Source organism: Aotus nancymaae, unplaced genomic scaffold (genome assembly GCF_030222135.1).
Source record: "Aotus nancymaae isolate 86718 unplaced genomic scaffold, 86718_ANA_hifiasm-v0.15.2.pri h1tg000030l, whole genome shotgun sequence".
In the NCBI taxonomy this organism is placed as follows: Eukaryota; Metazoa; Chordata; class Mammalia; order Primates; family Aotidae; genus Aotus; species Aotus nancymaae.
Genome location: NW_026988443.1, coordinates 1243457 through 1259359, shown reverse-complemented (window position 1 = coordinate 1259359; position 15903 = coordinate 1243457). Strand labels below are relative to the sequence as shown.

The 15903-nt window shown below is 52.2% G+C and overlaps 1 protein-coding gene across 8 annotated transcripts in view; it reads left to right on the top strand.

Annotated features, from left to right (window-relative positions):
- Nucleotides 1–15903, top strand: part of MYLK3 (myosin light chain kinase 3) — a 78720-nt gene that overhangs the window by 37149 nt on the left and 25668 nt on the right. For 4 of the 8 annotated variants that reach the window (XM_064382987.1, XM_064382988.1, XM_064382986.1 and 1 more), the window contains exons 2-6: nt 4425–4515; nt 6756–7188; nt 12000–12460; nt 14306–14411; nt 15633–15726. In XM_064382987.1, the coding sequence (XP_064239057.1) occupies nt 4425–4515; nt 6756–7188; nt 12000–12460; nt 14306–14411; nt 15633–15726 (1185 nt within the window). Of the gene's footprint in view, nt 1–4424; nt 4516–6755; nt 7189–11475; nt 11569–11999; nt 12461–14305; nt 14412–15632; nt 15727–15903 lie in introns of all 8 variants that reach the window. The other 4 variants (XM_064382989.1, XM_064382991.1, XM_064382990.1 and 1 more) reach the window with 2 other exon arrangements.

Here is a 15903-nt window from a genome sequence, read left to right as displayed (position 1 = left end):
AAATAATTTTACAGTTTAGTTGCATGAGACTCAAATAAGACAATTAGTTAAATATCTGTTAAAGCTAACCTTTTGAATTTATGAAAACATTTTAGGTTTTTATTATGGAAAATTTCAAATATAACCAAAGGTAGGGTAATATGTCTCGTAGTTTTGATTTATATTTCTCTTACTAGAAGACTGAACATTCACACACAGGTTTGAAACCTTTTGTATTTTCTGTGAACTGCCTGCTCATATCTTTTCCCCTCTTTCCTATTTTTTTTTTCCTTTTTCCTATTGATTTGCAAGAGCGCTTCACGTATTAATGAAATTAGCTGTTACACATGTCGCATGAAGGCATTTCTGGGTAAGGGAAGTCATAGAACTTTCTCTTTTCTGAGTTCTTGTGCCGTTTCCTGTCTGTCCTGCCCCACTGGCACTTGCTGGATCGCTCCTTGGTCCTTGCGTTTAATATCCATGTCAGGAACGTCTTCGGGTTTGGTCCAGTGTCCCCATCAGGCTGTCGGCTGCTGATTGGCCCATGACAGGAAGACTCTTCTTTCCTCCGTGTTCTGAGGCCAGGGCAGGTTTTGCAAGAAGCGCTCAGAGAATGGACGGTGAACTGAGACATAGCCACAGCTGCTAAACACATGGTCAGTGCTGAACACCGTGCATTATGGAGGCTTCTTGGGGATTCTGTGTTTCCCGGGAGAGTGGGGCATGGCAACCATCTGTGGAATGCAATTAAATCCTAACACTGGTGGTTAAATTTGAAAATTGTTCCAGGACTTTGTGAAGGCCCTCCTGAGATCTTCAGAAGTGCCCAGCGGCACTTCATTTGGTTCCAGCAGTGAATTAAATGATCCCTGGGAGCCAGGTGCTCTTTCCTGGAAAACAGCCCCAGGCGTATGTGTTCAGAGGCACCAGTACTCTAGATGGTGTGTGAGGAAGCACAGACTCGGCAGGGACTAGCAAGTGGAGCCCTGAAGACAGAACCCAGCTGGGGGTGGGGGGTGCATGCATATTCTCCTGCCTACCCTACAGATGGGGGAGGGAGAGGACAATCTGAGCCCAACAAGGTCTGCCAAAGGACAGTCTGTCCAAGTCCCTTTCTGCCAGTGGGTGAAAGAAGAGGAGGTCTGTTTCATGCCTCCAGTTCCCCCAGCTCCGGGGGCAGCAGGACAAAGCCTGCAGAAGGATAACGGGAAGCCATCTGCCCAGCAGGGGATCTGGGCCACATTGATGATGCTGGCGATCACTGTGACAGTGGCAGCAAGCATTTTTGATGAAGTGCCTCCCCCACGCCAGGTGCTGGGCTGTGTGTTCTCTATGTGCTGTGTCCTTATCATTCAGAGGTCAAAGCTCAGTATCCTAGAATCACAAAGCGATGAGCAGGTACTAATTGAGAGGAGTGGGAATGGTGTAGATAAACAGTGGAACCAGCACCTTAGGGTTGGGGAGACATTCGGGACAGGTGAGGCCTGTCGTGCCCCACTTAGAGGGGACTGCCCTAGCCGAGTTTTGCCATCTGGGCCTAGAGTTGCAAGATCTTCAGATTTTTTGTTTTGTTTTGTTTTTTTGAGACAGAGTCTCATTTTGTACCCCAGGCTGGAGTGCAGCGGTGCGATCTCAGCTGACTGCAACCTCTACCTCCCAGGTTTAAGCAGTTGTCCCTGCCTCGGCCTCCTGAGTAGCTAGAATTACAGGTGCCTGCCACCACACTCGGCTAATTTTTGTAGAGACAGGGTTTTACCATGTTGGCCAGGCTAGTCTTGAACTCCTGACCTCAGGTGATCTACCTGCCTCAGCCTCCAAAAGTGCTGGGATTACAGGCGTGAGCCACCACGCCCAGCCATCTTCAGATTTTTTTTTTTTTTTTGAGTCTAGCTCTGTCAAGGCACTAGGCTGGAGTGCAGTGGCATGATATCAGCTCACTGCAACCTCCACCTCCTGGGTTCAAGCAATTCTCCTGCCTCAGTCTCCCGAGGAGCTGGGACTACAGGCATGCACAACCATACCTAGCTAATTTTGTATTTTAATAGAGACGGAGTTTTCAACATGTTGGCCAGGATGGTCTTGATCTCTTGACCTCGTGATCCGCCTGCCTTGGCCTCCCAAAGTGCTGGGATTACAGGCATGAGCCACTGCGCCGGCCCATCTTCAGATTTTTTAAGAAAAACTGGGAACTTAGATTTCTTTTCTAGCAAGTTTCATTAAGCTATAATAATTACATAATAATTATGGTGGTACAATTTACATATAATAAACTGCACATACACACATATGCACATTTCAAATATATAGCTCCACAAACATTTCCACCTGTCACCGTCACCACAGTAAAAATAGGGAACAATTATGTCACCCCAAAAGGGATCCTAAATGTGAAAATCTCATGGATTTTAAAAGTTGGGAACAAATTGAAAAATTTAAACCTGAGTAACAAGAGTAACAAGGTGAGTACCTTGTCTCTATAAAACAACAACAGCACTTAGCTGGAGGTGGCGGCACGGTCCTGTAGTCCCAGCTACCCCTGAGGCTGAGGTAGGAGGATCACTTACTCCTGGAAGGTCGAGGCTGCAGTGAGCTGGAATCCAACCACTGCACTCCAGTCTGGACAATGGAGAGAGCAATGGAGAGAGATTCTGTCTCAAAAAAAAAAAAAAAAAAAAAAAAGTGCAAGCCCAACAAAATATGCCCTGAGCTGTTTTTGGCCTCTAGGCTTCTTTCTAATTAAGGGCTTCTGTGGCAAGTCAGGGGAAGGCCCTGGCTGGTACCCCAGGCATTAGGCACTCACCAATACAGGGGCCTCTCCTGCCTTGGCTGCAGAAGCTCCAGGATAGGTGAGTGCTTTAAGCCAGGCTCTGGGTTGTGGCTGGCACTGCTGCTGTGACATGTGCCAGGATTCGTCTTAGGGACTTCACCAAAGGATCCAAACCCCCAGAAGCACCATGCCCTTGCATGGGAACCCAGCAAGAGGTCAGACCATCTGGAAATATTTGCTTGAGTGTGGACTAGCTAAGCGTACTGAGGGCTCTGGGCCGTTGCATGGGTGAAAGCATGGGCAGGCCAGGCATGGGTCTGGTGTGGACCATTTAGAATTAAGGCAAAGTTGCCGAGAGCTTACCTGGGCCAGTGTCCTTACACTGGGCTCATGTAACACTAATAGCTCCTGGTTTCCAGCTGGTCAAAATCAGCAGAGCTATTGAGCACCCACTATGTGCTGGGCATACTTCTCAGGACATTTGCACATAACTCTCAACTTCTCCCACTGACTCTACAACGCTGACAGCACGATTATCCCATTTTACAGACAAGGAAAGTGAGATGCAGAGAATTTCAGGATCTTGGCCAAGTGGCGAAGGTAGGGTTCAAACCCAGGCATGGCTGGCTCCAGAGTCCATGCCCCTGGCTACAGTGCTACACCGTGACGAGGTGACCGTGGGATTTCCCAGCCCAGCTCCCAGGCACACACTACTAACTGATCTTGGCACTGTTTCCCCCGAGCATGGATTTGACTTCGGAATTCAACTGAAACCACTGCTGTAGTAGCCATGACCAGTTGATCTGGGTTGGCATTTTAGATTATTTTCAGGTTGGGCCTGGTGGCTCACGCCTATAATCCCAGCACTTTGGGAGGCCAAGGTAGGTGGATCACCTGAGGTGAGGACTTTGAGACCAGTCTGGCCAACATGATGAAACCCCGTCTCTACTAAAAATACAAAAATTTGCCAGGGCTGGTGGTGCATGCCTGTAGTCCCAGGTACTTGGGAGTCTGAGGTAGGAGGATCACGAGGTCAGGTGTTCGAGACCAACCTGGCCAATACGGTGAAACCCTGTCTCTACTAAAAATACAAAAATTAGCTGGGTGTGGTGGCACAAGCTTGTAGTCCCATTTACTCAGAAGGCTGAGGCAGGAGAATCACTTGCACTCGGGAGCAGAGGTTTCAGTGAGCCGAGATCACTTGCCTGTATCCAGCCTGGGCTTCAGAGCAAGACTGTCTCAAAAAAAAAAAAAGCCCTGGCAGGCAGAGGTTTTAGTGAAATGAGATTGTGCCACTGGACTGCAGCCTGAGTGACAGAGCAATACCTTGCCTCAAAAAAAAGTTTTTTTAATGATTATTTTCCATCTCTAGTCTAAGCCCTTTGGGGTCAAGCCTATTTTGAACCCTGTATCCAGGGCTGGGTTCATCCCTTTTGGGGAATGTGGTGAAGCCCTGGAAAGGAGGTGCTTCTGGGTGTGAAGCTGGCCGCCTCCTCTTTTTAGTTTTATGACCTTGGGAAGGGCTCAGCGTCCTCTCTAAAGTGATAATTGCGGTGTCTACTCTCCAATGTCACCGTGAGACTGTGCGAAATAACGCGGGAGGTGCTCAACAAGTGTCTGTGGCCTGAATGACAGTGTTGATGATAATGATGACCTTTTTTTGTGCTTGTTATTTTAGAACAAAGAGCGAGTGGAAGAGGAGGGAGCAAAACCAAAGCATGTGCTGAGCGCCAGGGGGTTGCAGGCTGATGCCAGGGGGCCTGGGGAAGGTGAGTGGGACCCCATTTGCTTTATCCGACACCGCAGACACCAGAGCTTCAGAATAAAGGGCCCAACAACATGGCCCACAGAATGATTCCTGGGCAACTGTCGAAGCTTCCTTTTTTTTGTTTTTGCAGGGTTTTTCTTGTCATATGTATCCCACCAGAGACACATAATCAATTGCTATGTTTCAAAACCACTTGGAATACAGTTGACCCTTGAACACCTCCAGGGTTAGGGGCACTGACTTCCTGAACAGTTGAAAATTCAAGTATGATTTTTGACTCTTCCAAAATTTAACTACTGATAGCTTACTATCGACTGGAAGTCTCGCTGATAACATAAATAGGTGATTAACACGTGCTTGTACTATTTTATGTATTAAATATGATATTCTTATAAGAGAGTAAGCTAGAGAAAAGAAAATGTTTTTATGATGTTCACAAGGAAGATAAAATATCCCTATTCGTTAAGTGGAAGTGGGTCTTCATCCTTGTCATTTTTACATTGAGTAGGCTGAGCAGGACGAGGAAGGTGAGGGGTCGGTCTTGCTGTCTTGGTGGCAGAGGAGGAAGAAAATCTGCATCGAAGTGAACCAGTGCAGTTCAAACTTGTGTCTCTCAAGGGTCAACTGTAGTACCTTTCTGTGCAGGCTATGCCACCATCTTGGTACTCAAATGCTTTAAATGTTTATGGCTTAACATTTAACCTTTAATTTTCTTGTATAATTTTGCATGATATCTATGTGGTTCCAAAGTCAAATAGACAAAACAATGTGTATAGAGAGAAGTCTAGAGGCCAGGTACAGTGGTTCATTTCTGTAATCCTAGCAATTTGGGAAGCCAAGGCAGGAGGATCGCTTGAGCTCAGGAGTTTGAGACCAGCCTGGGCAATGACATAGTGAGACTCCATCACTATGAAAATTTATTTTATTTACAAATAAAAGAGGCCGAGTGCAGTGGCTCACACCTGTAATCCCAGCATTTTGGGAGGCTGAGATGGGTGGATCACCTGAGGTCAGGAGTTTGAGAACAGCCTGGCCAACATGGTGAAACCCTGTCTCTACTAAAAATATAAAAATTAGCAGCCAGGCACGGTTGCTAATGCCCATAATCCCAGCACTTTGGGAGGCCAAGGAGGGCAGATCATGAGGTCAGGAGTTCAAAACCAGACTGGCCAATATGGTGAAATCCTATCTCTACTAAAAAATACAAAAATTAGCTGGGCATAGTGGCTCGTGCCTGTAATCCCAGCTACTTGGGAGGCTGAGGTAGGAGAATTGCTTGAACCGGGACCCGAGAGACGGGGGTTGCAGTGAGCCGAGCTCGCACCACTGCACTCCAGCCTGGGCTACAGATTGAGACTCCATCTCAAAAAAAATTAGCCAGGCATGGTGGCACATGCCTGTAAACCCAAGTACTCGGGAGGCTGAGGCAGGAGAATTGCTTGAATCGGGGAGGCAGAGGTTGCAGGGAGCCGAGATCACGCCAGTGCACTCCAGCCTGGGTGACAAGAGTCAGACTCTGTCTCAAAATAAATAAATAAATAAAAAGAGAAGATTATCTTCTACCTTTGTTCCCTGCGCCCTGCTTCTTTCCCCCATATGTAACTATTTAAAAAGCTTTTGTCTTCTCTTTCCCTTGAGGACCAGTCTACCTAGACAACATGATTGGTGGTTATGTGCACACGTGCACACATGCACACTCACACCTGCTCCCTTCTTAGAGAAACAGGACACCAGACACATCATTCTCCACCTTGCTTTCTTCCACTTACAGTATATCCTGAGATCACTCCATAGCTGTGCTTAGAGATTGTGTTTTTGAGACAGGGTCTCGCTCTGTTGCCCAGGCTGGAGTGCAAGTGGCATGAACATGGCTCACTGCAGCCTCTGTCTCCTGTGCTCAATCGATCCTCCTGCCTCAGCCTCCCAAGTAGCTGGGATTGCAGGCACATGCCACCATGCCCAACTCATTTTTTTTTTTTTTTTTTTTTTTAGTAAAGACAAGCTTTCACTATGTTGCCCAGGCTTCCATGGGAATATTAATTTTCTTTTTTTCATGGCTGTGCCTCACTCCTTGTTGGGTGCATCATGGTTTAGTCAACCAGCCCCCTTCATCTGAGTTGTTTCCAGTCTTTGGCTGTTATAAACCTGGGCACTGAATGGCTTGTGCAGATTCCTTGCAGTATCTTTGTGGCAGACTCCTCCACATGGGAGTGCATTTTTGTCCTGCCTGTTTTCCTGTAGAGAGCCAGAAGGCGGACGTGCTGGAGGGGACAGTGGAGAGGCTGCCCCCCATCAGAGCTTCAGGGCTGGGAGCTGACCCTGCCCAGGCAGGGGCCTCATCAGGCCAGGGAGATGGCATTCCTGGCCCAGGCCAGGCATTCCCTGGCCACCTGTACCTGCCCACAGAGGTGGAAGCCAAGGCTCCTGAGACATCCAGCGAGAACCTCAGGACTGGCCTGGAATTGGCTCCAGCACCTGGCAGGGTCAGTGTGGTCTCCTCGAGCCTGGAGGTTGCACCAGGTGCGGGACAAGGAGCATCGTCCAGCAGGCCTGACCCTGAGCCCTTAGAGGAAGGCACGAGGCTGACTCCAGGGCCCGGCCCCCAGTGCCCAGGGCCTCCAGGGCCACCAGCCCAGGCCAGGGCAGCCCACAGTGGTGGAGAAACACCTCCAAGGTAAGGAGAGCTCTTCCAGGCTGGGCGAGGGAGGGGATGGACTGCCGCCCCTCACTGGAGCTCGGCTGCAGACAGTATCCACTGTGTACACGTTCCTGGCTGGCCACACGAGGGGAACAGGGAGAGGCCTGGGCCCTGCCTCTGGGAGCTTAGAGCACCGCTGCTCACCAGCCACCCACTAGAAGTACCTGGAAGGAGTTTGAAAAATAAAGATGCCTGGAGCTGTTGATTGGACTGGTCTGGAGCGAGTCTCAGGAATTAGATTTTTTTTTGACAGGTGATTCTAATGGGGAACAAGGTTGAAAACCACTAGCTCTTAGATCGGTAGTTACAGTAGCTAAAAGATGGGTCTCACGGAGCACCTCCCCCGTGCTGGCCATTGGCTGGGCACTTCGCCGGCATCACCTTCTATTCTCAAGCCGTCCCCAGGAAGTGAATGTGGTTGTCATCCCCATTTCATGATGAGGACACTTCGGCTCCTAGTGCCGAGGGCCCCACAGCTAGGAATTCACAGAGTTGGGATCTGAATCCAGGTTACTGGATTCCAGAATCTGTGCCACAATCACTGCACATCCTGCTTCCTCAAGTCGGCATTTAATTACGTTCTAAATAATATGGTGGGGAGAGAAAGACATGGCCCTCTGGAATGCAAGAGGGGTGCAGGCTGAGTCAGCCCCGGGTACTTTCGGGAGGCTCACACGGAAGTCCCGGAGGCAGAGTCGTGGCAGCTGCCGTGCCCCTAGGATGCAGCCTGAGGACCTGCTCTTGGCAGATGTCTGTAGCAGAGTCAAGAACCTGCAGAATCCCACGCCCTCCCCAGTGCATCTGGTCCCCAGGGCGGCCCTGCTGAAGGGCACCATGTCCCCGGGCTTCTCTTGGAGGGACCTGGTATTTCCCAGCCTTCCCTGCGCCTGCCTGCAGCGGCCCTGACCTGTCTCGGAGACCGCAGGCCCGGCTCAGGGAGTGGATCTGGTGTCTGTGTTTGCCGTGGTGGCAGGCAGAAATCCAAATCATTTGTCCGACTTTGTTCTAGTAGGAAATGCGAGCCTCAGGAGGCCTAACAGGCTGGTGGGAGGGGTTCTTGGCAGGCATCCTGTGATCGGAACCAGGACCTAAATGTGGAATCTGGGGCTGGGGGTGAACTGTCTATGAAGTTGTTAGGGGCCCACAAAAGATTCTGAGAGAGAAGAAAAGTTCTCTATCTCAGGTTCAGCCTTTAGCTGAATTTCAGACCCAGCAGACCTGCGGCGGCCTCAGAAAGTGAGATCACTACCTGCCCTTCGTCACCTTGGACATGGGTGTATTTTGAGGAAAATAGGTTGGAAGTCAAGCATCAGCTCTGACAGGCAGTGATTGCCTGTGCAGAGCATCCTGCCAGGCGCCGTGGCTCATGCCGGTGATCCCAGCCCTGTGAGAGGTCAAGGCGGGAGGATCACTTGAGCCCAGGAGCTTGAGGCCAGCCCGGGCAACAAAGCAAGACCCCATCTCTACAAAAATTAGCTGGGCTACCATGGACATGGTGGCAAGCACCTATAATCCATGCTACTGGGGAGGCTGAGGTGGGAGGATCGCTTGAGCCCAGGAGCTTGAGGCCAGCCCGGGCAACAAAGCAAGACCCCATCTCTACAAAAATTAGCTGGACTACCATGGACATGGTGGCAAGCACCTATAATCCATGCTACTGGGGAGGCTGAGGTGGGAGGATCGCTTGAGCCCGGGAAGTTGAGGCTGTAGTGAGTTATGATCATACTATTGTACTCTGGCCTGGGACACAAAGTGAGACCCTATTTCAAACAACAACAACAAACAAACCCAAGGGATGCTGAGGCCATGCCTGGGCTGGGCAGCCCTGAGCTGGAACTGGTCAGTATGTCTGCCATGGGTCTGCTGCACAGCAAGTGGACAGATTTGGGTGCTCAAGGTGGCAGGAGCTGCTTGGAAGTGCCTTTGGGGGTTTCACCCCATGCCTCTGGATGTGAAGACCCAAAGGGAAGTCGTGACTGCTGGCCTTCTCTGCCGACCATTGCTGGCAGCAGTTTCCTGTGTCCCTTGGTCTTGCAGGAATCCCGAGCTACATTTGGAGTGGCTTGGCGTGGATACCACACTTCCCCTCCTACCTGTCATTACCGAACCATGCTCAGTCCCAAGGAACTGTGTTAGAAGAATTTCTACCTCCCACCCAATGAGTCTTTCAGATGCACCCAGGGACAGATGTGTCATAGAGGTCCAGCAGCTCAGAAATGAGGACGGGGCTTTCAGCTGCTGGAGAAGGGCGTCACTATTTTCTTTCCAAAAATTGGGATAAAAACCACATAACATAAAATTGAACATCTTAGCACCCCCCTCTTTTTTTTTTTGAGACAGGGTGTCACTCTGTCACCTAGGCTGGTGTGCAGTGGTGCCATCTCGGCTCACTGCAGCCTCCACCTCCAGGGCTCAAGTGATCCTCCCACTTCAGCCTGTGGTATAGCTGGGATTACAAGCATGTGCCACCATGCCTGGTTAATTTTTAATTTTTTTGTAGAGATGGGTCCCACTGTGTTGCTCAGGCTGGTCTCAAACTCCTGGCCTCAAGCGATCCTCCTGCCTCAGCCTCCCAAAGTGCTGGATTTACAGTCTGAGCCACAATGCCCAGCCCCATCTTAGCCTTTTTAAAGTGTACAGCTCAGTAGTGTTAAGTTGATTCATGTTGTTGTGAGACACATCTCCAGGACGTTTTCATCTCGCAAAACTGAGATTCATCATCCACTAAATAACACCTCCCGCCCCTCAGCCCTTAACAGCCATGATTATACTTTCTGTCTCTGTGAATCTGAGTATTCAAGAGTCCTCATATCAGTGGAATCATACAGGATTTGTCTTTTTTTTTTTTTTAAGACAGAGTCTCGCTCTGTCACCCAGGCTGGAGTGCAGTGGCATGATCTCAGCTCACTGCAAACTCCACTTCCCAGGTTCAAGAGATTCTCCTGCCTCAGCCTCCCAAGTAACTGGGACTACAGGCACATGCCACCACACCTGGCTAATTTTTGTATTTTTAGTAAAGATGGGATTTCTCCATGTTGGCCAGTCTGGTCTCAAACTCCTGACCTCAGGCGATCCATCCCCGTTGGCCTCCCGAAGTGCTGGGATTACAGATTTGAGCCACTGGGCCCAGCCACAGGATTTGTCTTTTTGTGCCTGGCTCATTTCACTGAGTACAGTGTCCCCAGGGTCCATCGACGCTGTAGTGTGTGTCGGAATGTCCCTCCTTTTAAGGCTGAATAGTATTTCGAGGTATGCGCACGCCATCTTCTGTCTGTGCATCATCTGTCACTGGGCATTTGGGTTGCTTCCACCTTTTGGCTGTTTTGAGTAATGCTGCTACAGTCATGAGTGTGAAGATATCTCTTGGAGACCCTGCTTTGGATTCTCTGGGATATATACCCAGAAGTGGAGTTGCTGGAATATACGGTAATCCTACTTTTAATTTCTGAGGAGCCTCCAGTTTTCCACAGCAGTTGTGCCATTTTAGGCCTTTGGAACCCCTGCATTTGTGACTTCCTCTCTTGGTTGACTCGGCGCATCTGTGAGGTATCACCGGCCCTGATGACAGAAGAGGGTACTGAGGCTGGACTTACCCAAAGCTGTCCAGCAACCCGATGGCAGAGCTAAGCCCAGAATCCAGGCCACCTGCCTCCCTGCTGAGACTCAGTCCCCGCCGGACACCATCATCCTACCCCACAACACACATAGACCCCATGCTATGGGATTGTGGCCCAGCAAAAAGAAGCCCCACCGAGAGGCAGCCAGAGTTGGGGAGACTCAGACAGCGAGGGTCTGGATTCCTGGGTGATGTGGCTGCCAGGATCAGGATTCTTCCTTTGGGAGGTCGGAGCTCAGAGAGCCTTTCCCACCTCTATCTGGGCTCACAAACCCCAGTTCTGCAGGGTCTGGGCAGTGAAAATGAGTGAAGTGAGCTGGGGAATTGCCAGGGTGTGCAGGGCCTGTGCTGAGGTGCAGAGCTGTTCTTCAATCACCTGGGCACGTGGGTCCAGCACAGCCAGCTCTTACATTTGTTCAAGAGAAACAGAAAGTCTAGTCTTTTATGAGAATTGCCTGATTTTATTTTATTTTTTGAGACAGAGTCTCCCACTCTGTCACCCAGGCTGGAGTGCAGTGGTATGATCATAGCTCACTGTAGCCTCCAACTCCTGGGTTTAAGCAATCCTCCTGCCTCGGCCTCCCAAGTATCTGGAACCTAAGGTGCCACCAAGCCTGGCTAAGTTTTTTAAAATTATTGTTTTGTAGAGATGGTATCTCGCCATGTTGCCCAGGCTGGTCTCAAACTCCTGGCCTCAAGGGATCCTCCCACCTTGGCCTCCTAAAGCACTGGGATTACAGGTGTGAGCCACTGTGCCCTGCTGGAATTGACTGATTTTAAACAAATACTTCTGACCTGGGCTTCCAATGTGATGTTTGACTTGCTTTCTCTTTCTCTTTATTTAAGCGAAAGGGAAACTGGGCCCAGGGGAAGGTAGAGCTACCCGGGTCTCCCGTCTACAGGCCTCAGTCCTCCTGGGGCAGAAGCAGGTTCTCAGGGGTGTCTGGTCCTCAACCCTGTCCACCCTCAAGCTTCCCTTGACCCTCGTCCAGTGGGATCCTGAGAGCTGATGGCACTAACTGCCACTGAAGCCAGCTCCTGCTCTGGCGTCCTGTCTGGCAGGTCCCAGGGCCATTGTCAGTGATGGCAGCAGTGGGCATTGGATCCCAGGTCTGTTCTGACTCTGGAGTCCTTGCCTCTAACCTTGACACGTTGTTTCTCTCCACCCCAGGATCTCCATCCACACGCGAGAGATGGATACTCCTGGGGAGATGCTGGTGACATGCAGGGGAAGCCTCGGACCCTCCCCCACCACAGAGGCTCCAGCAGCTGCCCAGCCAGGCAGGCAGGGCCCACCTGGGGCCAGGCGCTGTCTCCAAGCCCCTGGGACTGAGTCCAGAGAACAGACCCCTGAAGGAGCCAGAGAGCTCTCCCTGCTGCAGGAGAGCAGCAGCCCCGGGGGGGCGAAGGCAGAGGAGGAGCAAAGGGCTGGGGCCGAGCCTGGCACGGGACCAAGCTTGGCCAGGAGGGACGACAGCGACCACGCGACTGGGGCCCTGGACATACAGCGGGACAAAGGCCCAGGAGCGGGAAACCCTGAGCCTGGGGAGGACTGTGCAGCCAGGGCCCCAGGGAGAGCCGAAGCAGTAAGGAGGACGTCCCTGGACGCTGAGGCTGGCAGCGTGGTTCTGGGTAAGTGGGGCTGTTGCTTGGCTAGACGTGAGCCCTGAGGGAAGTCTGAAGCCCCTACTCCTGGGGAGTCTTCTTGTAGCTTCCAGGGGTAGATCATATGGGTCTGGGGGCACCCGAGAGTCGGGAACATCTCTAGTACCTCCTGGGGCTGAAGACCAAGGCGCAGAGATTCAGGGCCTGAACTCGCACTGGCTGCAGGGGTAAGGGGGAGGGAACATGTGTGGCCCACCTGGGTACATTTCTTTTTTTGGAGACAGGGTCTTACTCTGTTGCCCAGGCTGGAGTACAGTGGCCTGCAGCTTTGACCTGGGTTCAAGTGATCCTCCAGCCTCGGCCTTCCAGAGCTTTGGGATTGCAGACACGAGCCACTGTGCCCAGCCACTGGGGAGATTTCTTACCGCCACCTGCCTGCCTGAGCTTGCCACCATGAGTCTCATTTTGGATTGACACAGAGAAGGCCTCTGTTAAAAAGCGGACATGAATTGGTGTCTGTGACCACTGTCAGCTGTTCCCGCCCACTCGGGCTAGTGACCCAGGGTGTATTCTTGTGACCCAAAGGCCCTCAATCCCTCCAGCCCCAGGGTCGCAACCTCCTTGGTCTGCGAATTGTCCACAGACCACTCCCAGTGCTCCTGGTAGTTGGAGAGCAGGTAGAGTGCTCCCATGTCGAGCCCTGAACAGACACCAGCCAGAGCTGACTTCCCGCCGTGGCGCCTTCCAGCCCTTCGTGCACCAGCGGTTCATGACGCTGCACTTTCTGTGTGTTCTAGATTCTGCCTTATCCATCGAGTCTATTTCCTGTAACACTTCTAGGTATTCCTATCACCTCTGAAGGACAAGATTAAAATAGAAAAACCCTAAAAACAAAAAACAGGGCCGGGCGCGGTGGCTCAAGCCTGTAATCCCAGCACTTTGGGAGGCCGAGGCGGGTGGATCACGAGGTCAAGAGATCGAGACCATCCTGGTCAACATGGTGAAACCCTCGTCTCTACTAATACAAAAAATTAGCTGAGCATGGTGGCGCGTGCCTGTAATCCCAGCTACTCAGGAGGCTGAGGCAGGAGAATTGCCTGAACCCAGGAGGCAGAGGTTGCGGTGAGCCGAGATCGCGCCATTGCACTCCAGCCTGGGTAACAAGATCGAAACTCCGTCTCAAAAGAAAAAACAAAACACAAAAAACAAACAAAAAAAACCTTTCCACGTGCTGGCTGTCCTCTATTTCCCTTCCAGACAGATCCCTTGCCCACCACCTCCCCAATCCTGTGACCCCGGACCTGCCCCCCCCTTCATCACTGGCTGTCACGCTGAGCTTCTGGTTGGGCTCAGCTGGCAGGAGATGGAGGGTGAGAGGAGAGAGGGTGGGTGTTTATTTCTCCAGCTGCCTCCCTCTCATTACACCCTCGTGAGTTTCCACAGCCCTGACTTAACAGTCCCTTTAAAAATGGTGTCACTAACTGCCCCATCATCCTGTCCACGTGGGCCCTCTGTTTCCTGCGAGCCACACAGATCCACTAGGATCGCCTTCTAGACGTCATGAACAGATTGGATAGAACTTCTCGGCCTTGCCAAGGGCACTCTCCTGGGTGCTGGGATACCCAGGTTTGAGTGCCATCTGTCATGTGCTCCTTGTGTGACCTCGGTGGTCACCTCACCTCTCTGACGCTCAGCTTCCTTCTCTGCCAAACAGGTGGCTCCACTGAGATGGTTTTGGGGGAAAGGTTTCAAATACCAGGGCTGTACGAAGGGTCTGGTGGACTAAGGGAAGCTAAATGGGTCGGGCACAGGTGCCTGAGAGGTGTGGGCTGTGCAGAGGAGGCTCACGGGCCCCTATTGCCTCCTGAGCAGATGACAGTCCGGCCCCGCCAGCTCCTTTTGAACACCGGGTGGTGAGCGTCAAGGAGACCTCCATCTCGGCGAGTTACGAGGTGTGCCAGCATGAAGTCTTGGGAGGGTAGGTGGGCATCTGCCTTGCTGGGGGAAGGGGCTCAGAGCAGGAACCATGGGACAGGGTCTGGATCACCTGGAGAACTGGGCTGGGCACTGTGGGATGGCTCTCGGGCTGACGGAGCCAAGGGTGGGGTGGGGCAGCCCGTACAGTGTGGGGTGCACGGTGGCCCACGGAGAGGTAGAAAGAGAATAGCTTGAGACGACAGGAGATCCCCTGTGGCACTGGGGAGGGGAGGCTTGGGAGGGCGAGCACCCTGTGGGTGTGGGAGGCACAACCTGGTGGTGGCCGGAGAGCTGACATGGGGTGGGGTGAGGAGGGGGTTCTTTAGGGTGCAGCATGGCCCAGGTGGTGTGAGGTGGGGGATGTTCCCTGGGGTTCAGGATAGATAACCCTGGTGGTATGAGGTGAGGGGATGTTCCCTGGGGTTCAGGATAGATAACCCTGGTGGTGTGGGGTGAGGGGATGTTCCCTGGGGTGCAGGATAGATAACCCTGGTGATGTGGGGTGAGGGGATGTTCCCTGGGGTGCAGGATAGATAACCCTGGTGGTGTGGAGTGAGGGGATGTTCCCTGGGGTGCAGGATAGATAACCCTGGTGGTGTGGAGTGAGGGGATGTTCCCTGGGCTGCAGGATAGATAACCCTGGTGGTATGAGGTGAGGGGATGTTCCCTGGGGTACAGGACAGATAACCCTGGTGGTATGAGGTGAGGGGATGTTCCCTGGGGTGCAGGATAGATAACCCTGGTGGTGTGGAGTGAGGGGATGTTCCCTGGGGTTCAGGATAGATAACCCTGGTGGTATGAGGTGAGGGGATGTTCCCTGGGGTGCAGGATGGCCTGGGTGGTGTGGGGTAAGGGGATGTTCCCTGGGGTGCAGGATGGCCTGGGTGGTGTGGAGTGAGGGGATGTTCCCTGGGATTCAGGATAGATAACCCTGGTGGTATGAGGTGAGGGGATGTTCCCTGGGGTTCAGGATAGATAGCCCTGTTGATATGGGGCTAGGGGATGTGCCCTGGGGTGCAGAATGGCCTGGGTGGTGTGGGTTGAAGAGTTGCTTTGTAAGTTTCAGGATAGCCAGTAGGGTTACGGGGTGGTGACGGGCTGCATTCTGGGGTGTAAGGCTGTTCCACATGGCCTGTGTGTGGAGGAGTCGGCCCAGAAGCCCAGGGATGGATGTAGGGTGAGCCTCTGGCTCTCAGCCTGCTGTGTGGCTGTGTCTCCGCAGGGGCCGGTTTGGCCAGGTCCACAGGTGCACAGAGAAATCCACAGGCCTCCCACTGGCCGCCAAGATCATCAAAGTGAAGAGCGCCAAGGACCGGGTGAGGCATCTGGCCGGGCCGGGTCCCTCTGGCCAGCCTCAGGATTCCTTCCCTTCTCTCAGGGCTCCTAGGTTCCCATGCTGAGCTGGAAATGCTACTTTTCCTGCACTTTTCCGGGATTCCCACACTCCAGTCAGGAAGTTCCCTTCACAGCCCTGGGTTCAGACCCACCCACCA